Here is a 14,647-nt window from a genome sequence, read left to right as displayed (position 1 = left end):
AAAGACACCTGATGAGCATCAGATTCATGTGTCAAAAAAAGTGCAGAGAAGAAGTAGCAAGAAAAAATTCAATCCAGAGAATTTGTATTCCGCTATTAGATGTGATGTATTATAATACTCTTACTACTAAAAAAAAGTGTTTTTCATTTAAAATAGAAAACAAAATGTACACTTGAGACATTTTTAAAAAGGCCCTTACACTTTCCCCAATGCTGGTGAAATTTGCCAGCTTGACAGTCTTGGAAACTGGAGTATTCTGCTTAGCTAAGATGACGGGCAGCTGCAGTGCAAGCTAATTGTAGTTGCCCAACATGACCAGTAGGGTTGGATTGTTGGGGGGCTGAATACCCCATGGACTATGCTGGGAGTTGTGGTGCTCAGCACCTCTGAAAATCAGACCTCTTTAGTGTCTCAAATGGAGCACCCCAAAATTGAGGCCCCAAAAATGAGAAGAGCCATTCGAAAACCATAGCCTTAGTTTTCCTATGCTCCAATTATTCTACTGGAGTATGGGTATAATACTAGCATACCTCACAGGGGGGTTGGGAGGCTTAACGGAGTATTTGTAATTGGCTTTAGATCTTCTGGTGAGAAGTGCTACCCAAATACGAAGCTTTCGCTGGTTATGGATTGACACTGCTCAGCGTATGGCCATTCATGTGCAAATTCTGCTGACATCACAAGTGAAAAAGTTTGGAAACTTTAATGTAACATGAAATGGACATAGATTCACTCAGCAGTGCCATCAGTTTGGCTTTGCACTAAAATGAGTCTGGCCCATTGCCCTTTTCTACAGGTATAAACGTTGTTATTTTACTCTCTCTTGCTTGTTCATATATACACAATACAGTGATTTTTTATGTGCCCATCCCCACAGCCTCTGGGTACAAATACATCATTAAAATAATATACACAGTACTACTGACAATAGGCAGCAACAATCACCAGTTAACCTGCTGTCTGTGCCTAGTGATGAATTGGAAACAGCTCACGCTAGCTCAAGCACAAGATAATCCCTGGGTAAATGCAGTGTGCCCTGGACTATGCTCTGCAGGTTAGCAAACTTGGCCCCCTCACAAGTTTAAGAAAAATCCTCAAGAATTTTGCTTATTCCATTAGGCAAACATTGAGCTGAAATTTACAGAGCACCTTTTGATTTGCCTATTATCTCCTGTTTGTCAATATCCTCAACCATGTCATCAGCAAAGACAGCTTAGTTCCGGGAAGAGGTTTTCTTGGCTAATGTGTTTGCTCTATTAGCTGTCTGGCTGGGTCTGAAGAATCTCTCTCTCCCTCCCTCCCTGTCTCTAGATGAAAACTGTCACCTGCAACCTAAGGTCTGGGTGAAACTCTCCAACCTCAGGGCTAAAGCCACTATACTGCAGTTGTGTGATGATACTGAAGCCACATAAATACTCATCCCATCATCCCAATCATGGCCTGAGCCCAAACCATCTCCCCCATATTCTCCTTCCCCACTGCCCTGCATGGGAACTGTAATGATATTTAATACAATACACAATTCCAGCCATATACCTGTAGCAAGGGCACAATGCTGCATATTCTTGAGCACCACCTACTGACAACTTATCTATTAACAGATGGGCATGGATGGGGTGGGAAGCCATATGAGGACAGGACAGGAAAAAGATCTATTAGTTAAACACATATAAACCTTAGAGCGAGTTGGAGAAATTCCAACAAAACATTGCCAAATCAGCAAATTCTGATGAAGCAAAGTCAGAATATTTTGCAGTGTCTGATTTTGCCAAAGTACTGATGGAATCCAAGCAGGGTTCCACCTGTAAGTGGGCCCATAGCATGGGCAACCTTCCTCTCAGCATTAAATTGCTTTTAATTTTATCTATCTTAATGCATTGTTATCTCTTGGAGCAATCTTCAGTATCTCTTATCCAGTACATGCTTTGCCAGCCTTAGGTTTTATCAGGAATGCTGGCCTTGCTATGCATCAAGGACATCTCTTGGTACTTCACTATTTTCTTTCCTTTACTTTTACGAAACACAATAAAAGACCTTCCCAGGCATGTACTCTTTTCTTTCCTGTATTGCTGTTTCTGCCAGTCACTCACCAACTAACCCAAGAGACCTTTCAAACCGATGGCATTTTAAAGGTGGAGGTTGTGGCGCAGGTTGGCATTTTTATCTACAATACAGATAGGCTTGGCATTGCACGGTATTTCAGTTCAGGGTCTGCATTCCAATACCAAGAGATGAATTAGCTGTAACAATGAAGTCTAACTAATGGAAGTCTCCTTGGAAAAAGATTACTGAATGGCATCAGCTTAAACTTTTAACAGCTTCTAAATTCCCCTATAAACTTGTAGCTCATTAGCTAGGCCACTGACACCAATTTTATTACTTTAGAATACTCAATAGCCTGACTAAAGTCAGATCCCAGATTTGCTGTCCTAGAAACTTTATATGATAGATAGATTGATAGATAGATAGATGTGAGATGGAAAGACCATTTCATCCAGTGTTCAGCATCTCTGCTGGGATTGGGGGTGAAAAGGTAGAAAAGGAGGTGAAAAGTAAGGTGGCAAAATTTGCAAATGATACCCTATTCCTGAAGATAGTTAAGTCCAAAGCTGACTGTGAAGCATTACAAAGGGATCTCACTAGACTGGGCAACAAACTGGCAGATGAAATTCAATGCTGATAAGTGCAAAGTGATGCACATTGGAAACTATAATCCCAGTTATACACAGAAAACGATGGGCATCTAAATTAGCTGTTACCACTCAAAAAAAGAGATCTTGGAGTTATTGTGGATAGATCTCTGAAAACGTCTGCTCAGTGTACAGCAGCACTCAAAAAAGCTATCATAATCAGTATTATAATGCCACTATATAAATTCATAGTACACACACACAGGTTGAATACTGCATGCAGTTCTGGTCACCCCATCTCAAAAAAGGTATTAGAATTGGAAAAGGTACAGTGAAGGACAAAAAAAATTATTAGGGGTATGGAACAACTTCCGTATGGGGAGAGATTAAAAAGACTGGTACTGTTCAATTTAGAAAAGAGACAACTAAGGAGGGATGTGACAAAGGTCTATAAAAGCATGAATGGTGTGAAGGAAGTGAATGGGGAAGTGTTATTTGCTCCCTCACATAACACACGAATCAGAAATCACCCAAAGAAATTAATAGACAGCAGGTTTAAAACAAATGTAAGGAACTACTTCTTCACAGAATGCACAGTCAACCTGTGGAACTCATTGCCAGGGGATGTTGTGAAGGCCAAAAGTATAACTAGGTTAAAAAAAGAATTAGATAAGTTCATGGAGGATAGGTCCATCAATGGCTATTAGCCAAGATGGTCAAGGATGCAACCCCATACTCCGGGTGCCCCTAAACCTCTGATTGGCAGAAGATGGGACTGAACAGAGGATGGATCACTCAATAACTGCCCTGTTCTGTTTATTCCATCCGAAGCATCTGGCACTGGCCACTGTCAGAAGCTGGGATACTGGGTTAGATGGACCTTTGCTCTGATCCAATATGGCCATTCTTATGATCTTATGATTGCCTATATCTGATCTGGTTGACATGGTGGCTTTATTTTGTGACTTTTCTTTGCACATGCAACTGCACAATTTGCCTGAAGCATTGCAGTATTTGTGCATACCAGAGTGGGAGGGCACATGCATACAAATCTCAAGCTTCTCTTTATGAAAAGCATGTTCTAAGAAAGTGTTTCTTAAATACGGCCACCAGGGGCTTTTCTTGCAGCCACAGCCTTCTGGGCATTGATTGGAGGGGTGGGGGAAAACAGCGGCCCCTCCCCTGGGACTGTCAGGATGGCTTTGGCCTTGCCCCCTCTAGAGACACAACGCTGGAGGAGCAGACAACTGGTGTGAGTTCCCCACCTTCTCCGGGGGCAGTGGGGCTCTGGCTTCTGGCTTCAGCCCTGGGGTGGCGGGCAGCAGGCTCCGTACAGGTTCCAGCCACGCAGCGGTGGGCTCCGGCCACAGGCTCTAGCCCCCCCCGGCTGCAGGACCTAGCAGGCTCCATCCCCTGACCCATCCACCCCATCACCCCGGCTCCCACTGCCTCCCTACCTACCTCCTCATCTAAGGCTTAATTTATCCCCCAGCTTGCCAGGGCTGTGTAAGTCTGCTGTGAAAAGTGATATTTGTTAATATCGCTTTTCACGGCCTCCCAGCTAGTTAAGAAGTCTGCTGTGAAAAATGATATTAACAAACACACAAATATAATTTTTCACAGAAGCAAACTTACTAGCTAGCAAGTCTAAAACAAAAATTCAACCAAAAAAGCAAAAGAAACAACAACCAGACAAGGACATGCCATTAACCTTATCTATGTTTCTATTCTGTTTCGGTCTAGTAAAGAATAGAGACAACTGTACATTATTTTTATTATTCAGTCTGCAAAAAAACCCTCACATAAATAAATTACTATGATTTGGATGTGTATATGTTCATATTTATATGTTTTTCCTCAAGTTAATTAAGTATTTTAGGAAAAATTGTCACAGCGGCCACCAGCAAGAGTTGGTGGCTGTACTCTGAGGCCACCAAAAATTTTGTTGTGAGAACCCCTGTAAGAGGTGGACATCAAAAGACCTAAACATAGCAAAATGCATAGGGAGCTATGGGCCAGATATCCAAAGAGTTTAGGCCATACAGATGTCCTCAGTTGTCTGATTTGTGCGCAGGACTGCATCAGTTATAAAGACGTGCAACTGAAGATGCCTGAACTCTGCAGATCTGGTCCTATCTCTAGGAACCGTGCAGGAATGAAATACTTTCACAGTGTTACCATGGGGTCAATCATTTCATCAATCAAATTATATCAATTAATGACAAAACAGCTGCTGTGGCCTCACAGGAAGTTACGTATGGAAAGCAGAATTTTATTTTATTCTTTTATTAACTTAGAGAACTGCTATTAACTCTTCCTTGCTAAACACAAGGAAGTTTTGTGATTTTTCTTGGGTAGCAATTTAGATACAGCTTTACATTTTCCATAGTAACTCTATTAAATCAACAATAACAGAAGTTTTTTTAGTTGCTCTGACAGTTGCTGATCTGTCACTGCTCACTATACTGGGAATTTACAGAATTTTGCGACTATCTGTTCTGTACACATGAAAAGCCCCAGCTTAGAGAGACAGAGCTTTTGCTTATATCTAATACTATAGGAAATTCATTGGCAAGAATGATTTTGGCATAGCTTTTCAGAACTTCATGCACAAACTTAAAACCTCCAGGTACATTGATATGTGAATAGAATGTGAAATACGCTCTTTTATTCCCCTGCTTTTGCTGCTCAAAGCTGCACTTTATCCCCACATCAGGCAGTGTTTCCAAGGTGAGTAAACACACTTTGTATGAGCCTCCAGTTCACAGCCAACTAGCAGGCACACACATACGAGATGTGCCAGGCTGTCTATTATGCTTTACTACACTTGGTGTTCTAGTTCCAGCGGCTCATTGCGCACAACCTTTCCCACATATTGAGGAGTTACAACACTTTTTGCATCAGAGCAGAACTAGTTCAAAGATTGGCCAAAGCAACAAGTTTTGTAATTGCTTAAAACAGCAAATCCAAGGGCTGAGAATCTCAGTTTCGAGCATTCATTAATCAAGCCTGTTAAATAATTACCTCTTCGCGGCTTCTTGTCAATTGTTCATGATGATAACTGTCCATGGCACTGTTCCAGGAGCCATCCTGTGATGACATAGGGGACAAGCCTGCTTCACCTCTGCTGGTGGGAAGGACTCCAGCATGTGAGGAGTATTTAAGAGACGAGGTTTCCTCCTTGGAAGTAAATGATCAAAAGAATAGTCCAAAGTAGGCAAAATCTGAACAGGTAGAAGAAGCAGTGAAATCCTCTCCAATCTCTTTTACAGGAAAGTAAGTGGAGTTTCTATATATTAATTGTATGCATTCTTCTAGAGCTTTACATTCCATATCTATGCACAGGTTTGATTTAGACACAATTAAATCTAATATGCAATCTTTTTATTACTGAATGTATTTTTAGGAAAGCATATTCCTTCCATTAGGAATTGTTGGGTAATGTGCTAACAGGCCAAATGTTTGATCTTTGATTACAGACCATATCCACTGCAGCCTACAAATAATGACTCCCCAGCTGAAGACTCGACTGAACATAAACCCACGACTCATCCAGGGGGATTTGAAGAGCCTGTCTCAGGAAGTGAGACACTTCATTGAAAGCAATGCCAAGCTGTGCCAACCTGCTAGAATTCATATCTGTGATGGCTCAGAGGAAGAGAACAAAAACATTCTGGATACCATGGTAGAACAAGGCATGATCAAAAAGCTGAAGAAGTATGAGAACTGGTAAGTAACAGACATATGTAAAAGAAAGTCAGGGTTAGACCTGAGAGAATTGTGGTATATAATTTTCCATTAACGTTTATATTTAAAAGGGGATTTCGTTTCAACCATGTCCAAAACCCTTTAGTGTTTACTTTCCATGAACATTTGAGTACTCAGGAAAAGTGCACTTTAACCTTGAATATTCACCCAATGCTGATTTAAACGGTATTATTCAACTGGAATATTCACGGTTTACAATTCACAGTTTACAATTCATGTTCTATTACGAAAATCTTCCAATTCAGGAACAGAAACCATATCATGTGACTTGCACAGAACCTTAAGTCTTCAAAATGCTCTGCCAACACAATGGATTAGATTCTGATCTCACTTAGGCCCTGATCCTGCAAACACTTACACCTGTATTCAAAGTGTTTACAGGGCCTCTGCCTTAGCCAGGAGTCGCTCTATTGATTACTGTGTAAAACTGGCAAAACTCTCGATTTATACTGGTGTAAATAAGAATAGAGTCAAGCCTTATAACTCCCTGTGAGTTATTAACCCCATTTGACAGTTGGTGAAGCTGAGGTCAAGAGAGATTAACATGTAACGATACTACAGCTAAATTTCTAAAGCCATGACACCATCAGTTCATTCTGCAATATTCTTAGCTATTTTGTATGAGAGAATACATTCCACCGATCCTTTATCTGAATAAGCTGTGGTTGTCTGGAAAGATATCTGGACGTGATGGGCTGTACCCTTACCCACTATAAAGCATTTTACCCGATTGTGCCTTCCCCCTAGGGAAGGATTAAATGTACTCTACTTACCACTTTTTAATGACCAAAGCACAATTTCCTGATTTTTTTTTTAAATAGTTGGTTGGCTCTGACTGATCCAAGGGATGTGGCAAGAATTGAAAGCAAAACAGTCATTATCTCTCAGGAGCAGAGAGATACCATTCCAATCCCTAAAACTGGAACTAGCCAGCTGGGTCACTGGATGTCAGAAGAAGATTTTGAGAAAGCCTTCAGCGTCAGATTCCCCGGGTGCATGAAAGGTAAAAAGAAAATTCACATGACACTTTCATAATAATAAAAACACCAGTAATAATAAATAATAATCTAAAAATTCAAATACATTTGGCTAAGATTTACAAACTTTGGCACATAAAGGTTAGGCAGCTAACCCATTTTATCAGGCCTTTCGGTCTCAGAGCTCTGCATACATATACATGGTCATTCTACTACCCATTTTAAAGAAGGGCAACTAAAGCTTGGAAAGCTTGGGTGACTTTCCTGAAATCAACAGCGAGTCAGTAGATGGGAAATTGAGGAAAGAACCCAGGAATCCTGACTCCCGATGTCAAATTCTCTTCAATGGAGTTCCACCAGTTTACACTAGCAGAGAATTTGGCCTCTTGCTCCTTCTGAGGCTGCTAGACAATTCTACCTACCCAGCACAGTAGCTTTTATAACTTAAAAACACAGAAAACTACTAGTAGTTAAAAACAAAACCTTTTCTTACATAACCTGACAAAAAGGAGTGTTTCAAATCTATAAATATCCTCTGGAACCACCTTGCAAAAGATGGAGGGCTTTTAAGGAAGTGAGAAAATGTAAAGGGACAAGGTACTTTTTAATGATTATTCCAACAATATACTGTTTTTATTCTTGGTCACATCTCACTCACGTGGCTCTGCTCCTGCTTTACAGGACGTACAATGTATGTCATCCCCTTTAGTATGGGGCCCATTGGGTCTCCTTTATGCAAGATTGGGATTGAGCTGACAGATTCGCTGTATGTGGTGGCCAGCATGAGGATCATGACCCGGATGGGAACAGCCATCTTGGAAACCCTAGGGAATGGAGAGTTTGTAAAATGCCTTCATTCAGTTGGGTGCCCTTTACCACTAAAAAGTAAGTAATCGTATTAACCATTAACTCTGACTAATGCTCAGACATATGTGTTCCACCTATCTTGTATCCTTGGCACAATGAAAACTACCAATGAAGTCAACGGGAGGTTTTAGAGTGTGCAACAAAAGGAGGGTCAAGTCCCTGGTGAAGGAATTAGGATTTAAGGCCTTCCTAGGGGGCAGATTATTTCACAGCTGCCTACTGCAGGGTTTCTGAAGCATCTGGTACTGGCCAGTGTCAGACACAGGACGCCGACTAGATGAACCTTGTGTCTGATCCAATCTGGAAATTCCTATATTCATGAGTAGCGCATTGTGTTTTGCAGAACCACTAGTAAACAATTGGCCCTGCAACCCAGATTTGACTCTGATTGCTCAGATTCCTGATCGCAGAGAAATCATCTCTTTTGGCAGTGGTTATGGAGGAAACTCCTTGCTGGGGAAAAAGTGCTTTGCCCTCAGGATTGCCAGCAGAATTGCCAAGGAAGAGGGCTGGCTTGCTGAGCACATGCTGGTAAGAGCTGTTAAAATCATAAGTGAATTTTTTAAAGCAATTAAACCTCAAAACAGCTCAGCGTGAATATGCCATGACTTGATATGAGTGGAATTACCATCTGGCATGAATATTACTGTGATGTGAGATGTACATATCATACAACCATCTTATGTAGAAATAGGGAAGTACTTGTATTGTTGATAAATAAGCATTTTATAGAAGAACATATAAAAATAGGGAACTAAGCAAGATTTCCATCTGCCTGTCTAGGCCCTGATCCTGAATTATGTTCCATAGAGGCAGACCTCGGTGCCTGTGCAGACCCCATTCACTTCAGTAAGGATACACATGGGAATATGGGTCTACATGCATACAACAGCTTGCAGGATAGGGTCCATAGTTTGTAAAATTGTCTTTAATATTAAAAGCAGACCTGAAAAAGAAACCTGAAAATATTCAATTCCTTTTTCAAATGAATTGCATTTGACTGTGTTCGTGCCCTTCCTGTCTTCACTTTCCACTCTCATTTGAGCAATCAAGTTTCACTAAAATGGTCCTGCAAAGTGAATTTCCTAGTTACGCATTTGAGTATTCACAGCAAAGACATTTTACATTCATTCATACAAGTATTTATGCCAGGCTGACCCACTCAGGGAACTGAAAAATACCATGTGGCTTACCTGATCATCCATCAGAGCTCAGCAACACAAAAATATTCAAAGTCTGAATATTTTTAATCTATGAAGTAAAAAAAAAATTAAGTAAATTGATCTCCCTCACACCCACTCTCCCTCCCTCCCTTTCTCCTCTCCTTAACCTTTCACTCTCCTCTAGCTCTTTCACTTCACAATAAAAGTATGTGCAAGTCATTCCTATCATAAAAAAAAAAAATCCCACCGTTGACCCCACTTGCCACTCCAACTACTGCCCCTCCCCCTTTTCCCTTTCATCTCTAAGCTCATTGGGCGCACTGTGTAACACATAATAATAAAGTTTGAATAAATGTGTAAATACATTTGAAAAACCTGTGATCTGCTCACAAGTATTCCATGGGGGGACACTTTGTCAAATAAAATACTATCTGCAAATTATTTGCTCAAATCTAATATTAAGTCCTTTTTCTTAAAAAACTGCACATAATTTAATGCAAATCCAACATGTTTTATTATTACCATTTACTGGTAATAATACAAGTGCCCGAAAAAATAAGCATATTAAACAGAGACATTTATTTTTCAATAGATCCTGGGTATCACAAACCCAGAGGGTGAGAAGAAGTACTTTACCGCAGCATTCCCCAGTGCGTGTGGAAAAACTAACTTGGCTATGATGAACCCAACTCTGCCAGGATGGAAAATAGAGTGTGTTGGGGATGATATTGCCTGGATGAAATTTGATGAGCAAGGTAACTTTTCTTACTGTAAGGCTGAATTGCTCTAGGGATTGGCAACCTTTGGCACGCGGCCCACCAGGGTAAGCCCCCTGGCAGGCTGGGCTGGTTTATTTACCTGCCACGTCCACAGGTTCGTCCAATCGCAGCTACCACTGGCCGCGGTTCGCTGTTCCAGGCCAATGGGGGCTACAGGAAGCGGCGCAGGCTAAGGGATGTGCTGGCCAGTGAGAGCTGCGATTGGCTGAACCTGCGGATGCGGCAGGTAAACAAACCGGCCCAGCCCACCAGGGGGCTTACGCTGGCGGGCCGCATGCCAAAAGTTGCCAGTCCCTGCTCTAGGGACAAGTCCTGCTCTCATTAAAGTCCATGGCCACCTCCCTCTGACTTTGATGGCAGCAGGATCTGGATCCTAGTCTGCCAAGAGTTCAAATGGTGAGTTGGGTTTTCTATCATAGAATCATAGAATATCAGGGCTGGAAGGGACCTCAGGAGGTCATCTAGTCCAACCCCCTGCTCAAAGCAGGACCAATCCCCAATTAAATCATCCCAGCCAGGGCTTTGTCAAGCCTGACCTTAAAAACTTCTAAGGAAGGAGATTCTACCACCTCCCTAGGTAACGCATTCCAGTGTTTCACATTGTTTGGTCTCTCTTAAATTCCAGGTAATTTAAGGGCAATCAATCCAGAAAATGGATTTTTTGGAGTTGCTCCTGGGACATCAGTAAAAACAAACCCCAATGCCATAAAGACCATACACAAGAATACCATCTTCACCAATGTAGCAGAAACCAGCGATGGAGGTATATACTGGGAAGGCATGGATGAACCACTTGCACCAGGAGTGACACTGACTTCATGGAAGAACAAGAAGTGGACCCCAGGGAATGGTAACTCTGCATGTTCGGGGGACTTTTTAAATTTCTCTTCACATTTCACGTTAACTCTGCAATCATGAAATATTTTGGTCTGTACAGGGGAGACTTGCGCCCATCCCAATTCTCGATTCTGCACCCCTGCCAGCCAGTGCCCGATCATTGACCCTGCCTGGGAATCTCCAGAAGGAGTGCCGATTGAGGGTATAATATTTGGAGGCCGTAGACCTGCTGGTAAGAGCTGCAATAATGTGTATCAAGACCAAAGTCCTAGCCACTGTATGCCTAAAACTGTGCTGGCAACAGTTGGGTTTAAATATGATATTTGCTACCGTGGTGTCCTCTAAGCAGCGAGAGCAGCAAAATAACTAGATTAGTAAACCACATTTTAAGAAGTGGCCTATGATTTTTGAGTGCCCAACACTTTACAATTATCTGTATTATGTTAACACCTAGGGGCACCAACAAAGATCAGGGCCCCATTGTGCTAGGCATGGGACAGACAGATAATAAGACACAGTCCAGGCCTCAAAGGGCTTACAATTTAGATAGCCCAGACTGAGAAAGGGTGGGAGAAATGAAATATTATCCCCATTTTATAGATGAGGAACTGAGGCTACCTACTGAACCAAGTTCCATTGAAAATCTGGCCACAAGAGCAAGAGATGCCCACATTATGACTTTTAGCCCCGTGGCTAGAGCACACACCTGGGATGAAGGACACCCAGGTTTGATTCCCTCCTCCGCGTGATTGGGAGAAATGATTTGCGTTGGGATCTCTAAGCACTGAGCTTTGGGATAATCTAAGGTGGAGCTTCCGCAATCTCTCCTACTGAAGTTGTTCAGTTTGGCTAGCTAATTAAAAAGTGATTGGAGTAGGGGGACTGGACCCTAGCTCTCCCCACTCTTAGGTGGGTGCTGTAACCACCAGACTACAATGTCAGTCTCCCTTTCTTTCTCTCTCTCTCTCTCTCTCTCTCGCCCATGGACTCAAAGTATTTATACACAGTGGAACAGCTTCAAATACTTAAAGATTCATTGGGCTGGAGAGAAAGAGAGAATTCTGGCCTAAATTATTTTCCAATAAGAGAGAGGGGAAAAAATGAACTGAATTATATAACAGGAAAAAGAGGGACTGAATTCTGTGGTAACATGCATACTGCAGTACCTCAGGTAGCTAAAGCTGTTATAGCAAAGACTTTTGGACCTTTAATTAGTGAAGCTATTTTGTTCTCTACAGGTGTGCCTCTAGTATATGAGGCCCTTAGCTGGGAGCATGCCGTATTTATAGGAGCAGCTATGAGATCTGAAGCAACCGCAGCTGCTGAGCACAAAGGTAAATCAAAATCTAATTTGCCTTTCCATATTAAAAGTAGTCCTTTCTGGATACCCAACAGTGATCACCTGTAAATTACTATACACTACAGTCTGCTTCTTGGGAGTTAATTTTGTGAATTGTGCAGTTTTCAAAATACAAAATATTCTGCTTGGAGCTAAAAAAATTCTAACCTAAAATTCAACATACAGCAAAACAACTCCATGTGGGTAATGTGGAGCAGGGACACAGTGTGGCCAACAGGATGCCGGAGTCTGAGTTGAAAGACTTGATACGGAGCCATTGTGTGATCTTGGACAAGTCACTGAAGTCTTCTGTTTTGTTACAGAGCACATGTTGAATGGGCTAGTTTTGGGATGCCCAACTTGAGACATTTAGGGCTGAATTTTCAGAGTTCTGACCACCCACACCGTCCATTTACTTAAACTGGAGTTGACCATGCTTACCACCTCTTAAATTCAGGCTCTTAATCAATTTTTGCCTCAGTTTCTCCATATGTAGATTGGGGATAATGCTTAACCATATTCTTAAAGCTCTTTTTGCTGACAGGGTAAAATGTTGTATGAGGGCTAAGTATTATCTTACTTTTTATGTACATTCTTTTAACAGGAAAAATCATTATGCACGACCCCTTTGCCATGCGGCCTTTCTTTGGCTACAACTTTGGCAAATACCTTGCCCACTGGCTTAGCATGGCACATCGCCCAGCTTCAAAACTGCCCAAGATCTTCCATGTGAACTGGTTCCGAAAAGACAAGCAAGGGAAATTCCTGTGGCCTGGTTTTGGGGAGAACTCCCGTGTGCTGGAATGGATGTTCAACAGAATCCGTGGAGAGGCCAGTGCCAAGCTAACTGCTATAGGCTACATCCCTGCTGACTCAGCCTTGAACCTGAAGGGCCTAGAAGGCATTGACATGACAGAACTGTTTGATATCTCCAAAGAGTTCTGGGAAAAAGAGGTGACAGAAATCAAGAAATATTTTGAAGAGCAAGTTAATGCTGACCTCCCTTATGAAATAGAAAGAGAGGTTCTTGCATTGGAGCAAAGGATAAAACAGCTGTAACTGATCAAAACCGTTCTGAATCCACACATAACGAAGATGACAAGCACACTTTACCGGAAGCACACTAATATATGGATAGGTATGGGCTATGCTGAAAAATATAACAATTTTCATATAACAATTCTAAAAACACAGACTCCAATGTTTTAGAGAATGTCTGTTTCTGTTATAATGAGCATTAAAGACCCAGGTGAATGTGTTTTTATCTTAGTGGTGTCAGTTACAATAAAAAAAAAAAAAACCTGTAAGCTGTATATATGTATTATCTAGCTATATTTTCTATCTTTAAAAATATTTGGAAAGATTACTTACCAGAATGAAAGATTATTTTGTATTACAAATGCATATTTAAAATATTTTTATTTTATGTCTCATATTCTGGTGATTTCCAGATGTTTTGCACAGCCTGTTCTTTAAATCAGTGAAATAAACCTTTTTACAGAATATTCTCTCATTTCCTGTATTCTCACTGTCCAGAAAACAGCACGCAAATGTCCTGGGCCTCCAATCATTCCCACCGTGAGGAGGGGTTGTGTTCATGGGAGAAAACTAATCACCGAATAAGTCAGTTTCCCACCCATTACTGAAACATACATAAAGTCAAAGAATTCCAAACAATGAGTGGCTTCTGGGAAAGTTTTTTCCTAATCCCCGTGAATTAGAGGTTGGTTCATGTGCTGAAGTATGAGAGGCGTGTGTCTCTTCCCCAGCTCCAGGGGGGAGGGGAAGCAGGGTGCTGGTGCGGAATTCAGGGTGCTTTGTGAAGAGTTTTCTGGACTCGTGGGGATGGCTTGTAGGGCTTCAGGAATGGGGAAGAGGGACGAAAGGGTGCTTCACCCACCTGCTGAAACCTGCTATCCTCCTCCTCAAAGTGCTCCCTCCATGCTTTCCAATCCACACGCATGGCAAGTCCCCTGCCTTTTTCCCTGTTGAATGCTTCGTCACCCTGAATACGCTGCAAATATTTGTTTAGCAAAAAGAAAACCACTTCTATGGTGTAATTAAACTCTTTATAGACTCTGCTTCCTTGCAAAACAAATAGAGCCAGGGGCTGGTCAACAGATGGCCTTCAGAGCTTGCTAGGTGAGGTCACACAGCCTGGAAAACCTTTAACTATCTCTTGGCTGTGTGTTTAGGAATGACCTGAAGCAGGCCACCCCATTACAGGGAGTCTTGCTAGAGGAAGGACATCAGGTTCGGGTCCATTGCTATGGAACGTAGCACTAGG

The 14,647-nt window shown here is 41.8% G+C and overlaps 1 protein-coding gene across 1 annotated transcript; it reads left to right on the top strand.

Annotated features, from left to right (window-relative positions):
* Positions 1 to 5,515: 5,515 nt before the first annotated feature.
* Positions 5,516 to 13,865, top strand: PCK1 (phosphoenolpyruvate carboxykinase 1). The gene is made up of 10 exons (XM_048820428.2): positions 5,516 to 5,906; positions 6,110 to 6,359; positions 7,220 to 7,401; positions 8,057 to 8,260; positions 8,586 to 8,773; positions 9,998 to 10,160; positions 10,810 to 11,034; positions 11,122 to 11,253; positions 12,260 to 12,355; positions 12,965 to 13,865. The coding sequence occupies exons 2-10, from the start codon at positions 6,136 to 6,138 to the stop codon at positions 13,417 to 13,419; spliced, it is 1,869 nt and encodes a 622-aa protein (XP_048676385.1). The 5' UTR covers positions 5,516 to 5,906; positions 6,110 to 6,135; the 3' UTR covers positions 13,420 to 13,865.
* The last annotated feature ends 782 nt before the right edge of the window (positions 13,866 to 14,647 follow it).

Source organism: Caretta caretta, chromosome 13, assembly GCF_965140235.1.
Source record: "Caretta caretta isolate rCarCar2 chromosome 13, rCarCar1.hap1, whole genome shotgun sequence".
Classification (NCBI taxonomy): domain Eukaryota; kingdom Metazoa; phylum Chordata; order Testudines; family Cheloniidae; genus Caretta; species Caretta caretta.
The sequence above is the reverse complement of the archived record's forward strand: the minus strand, read 5'-3'. Positions and strand labels throughout refer to the sequence as shown.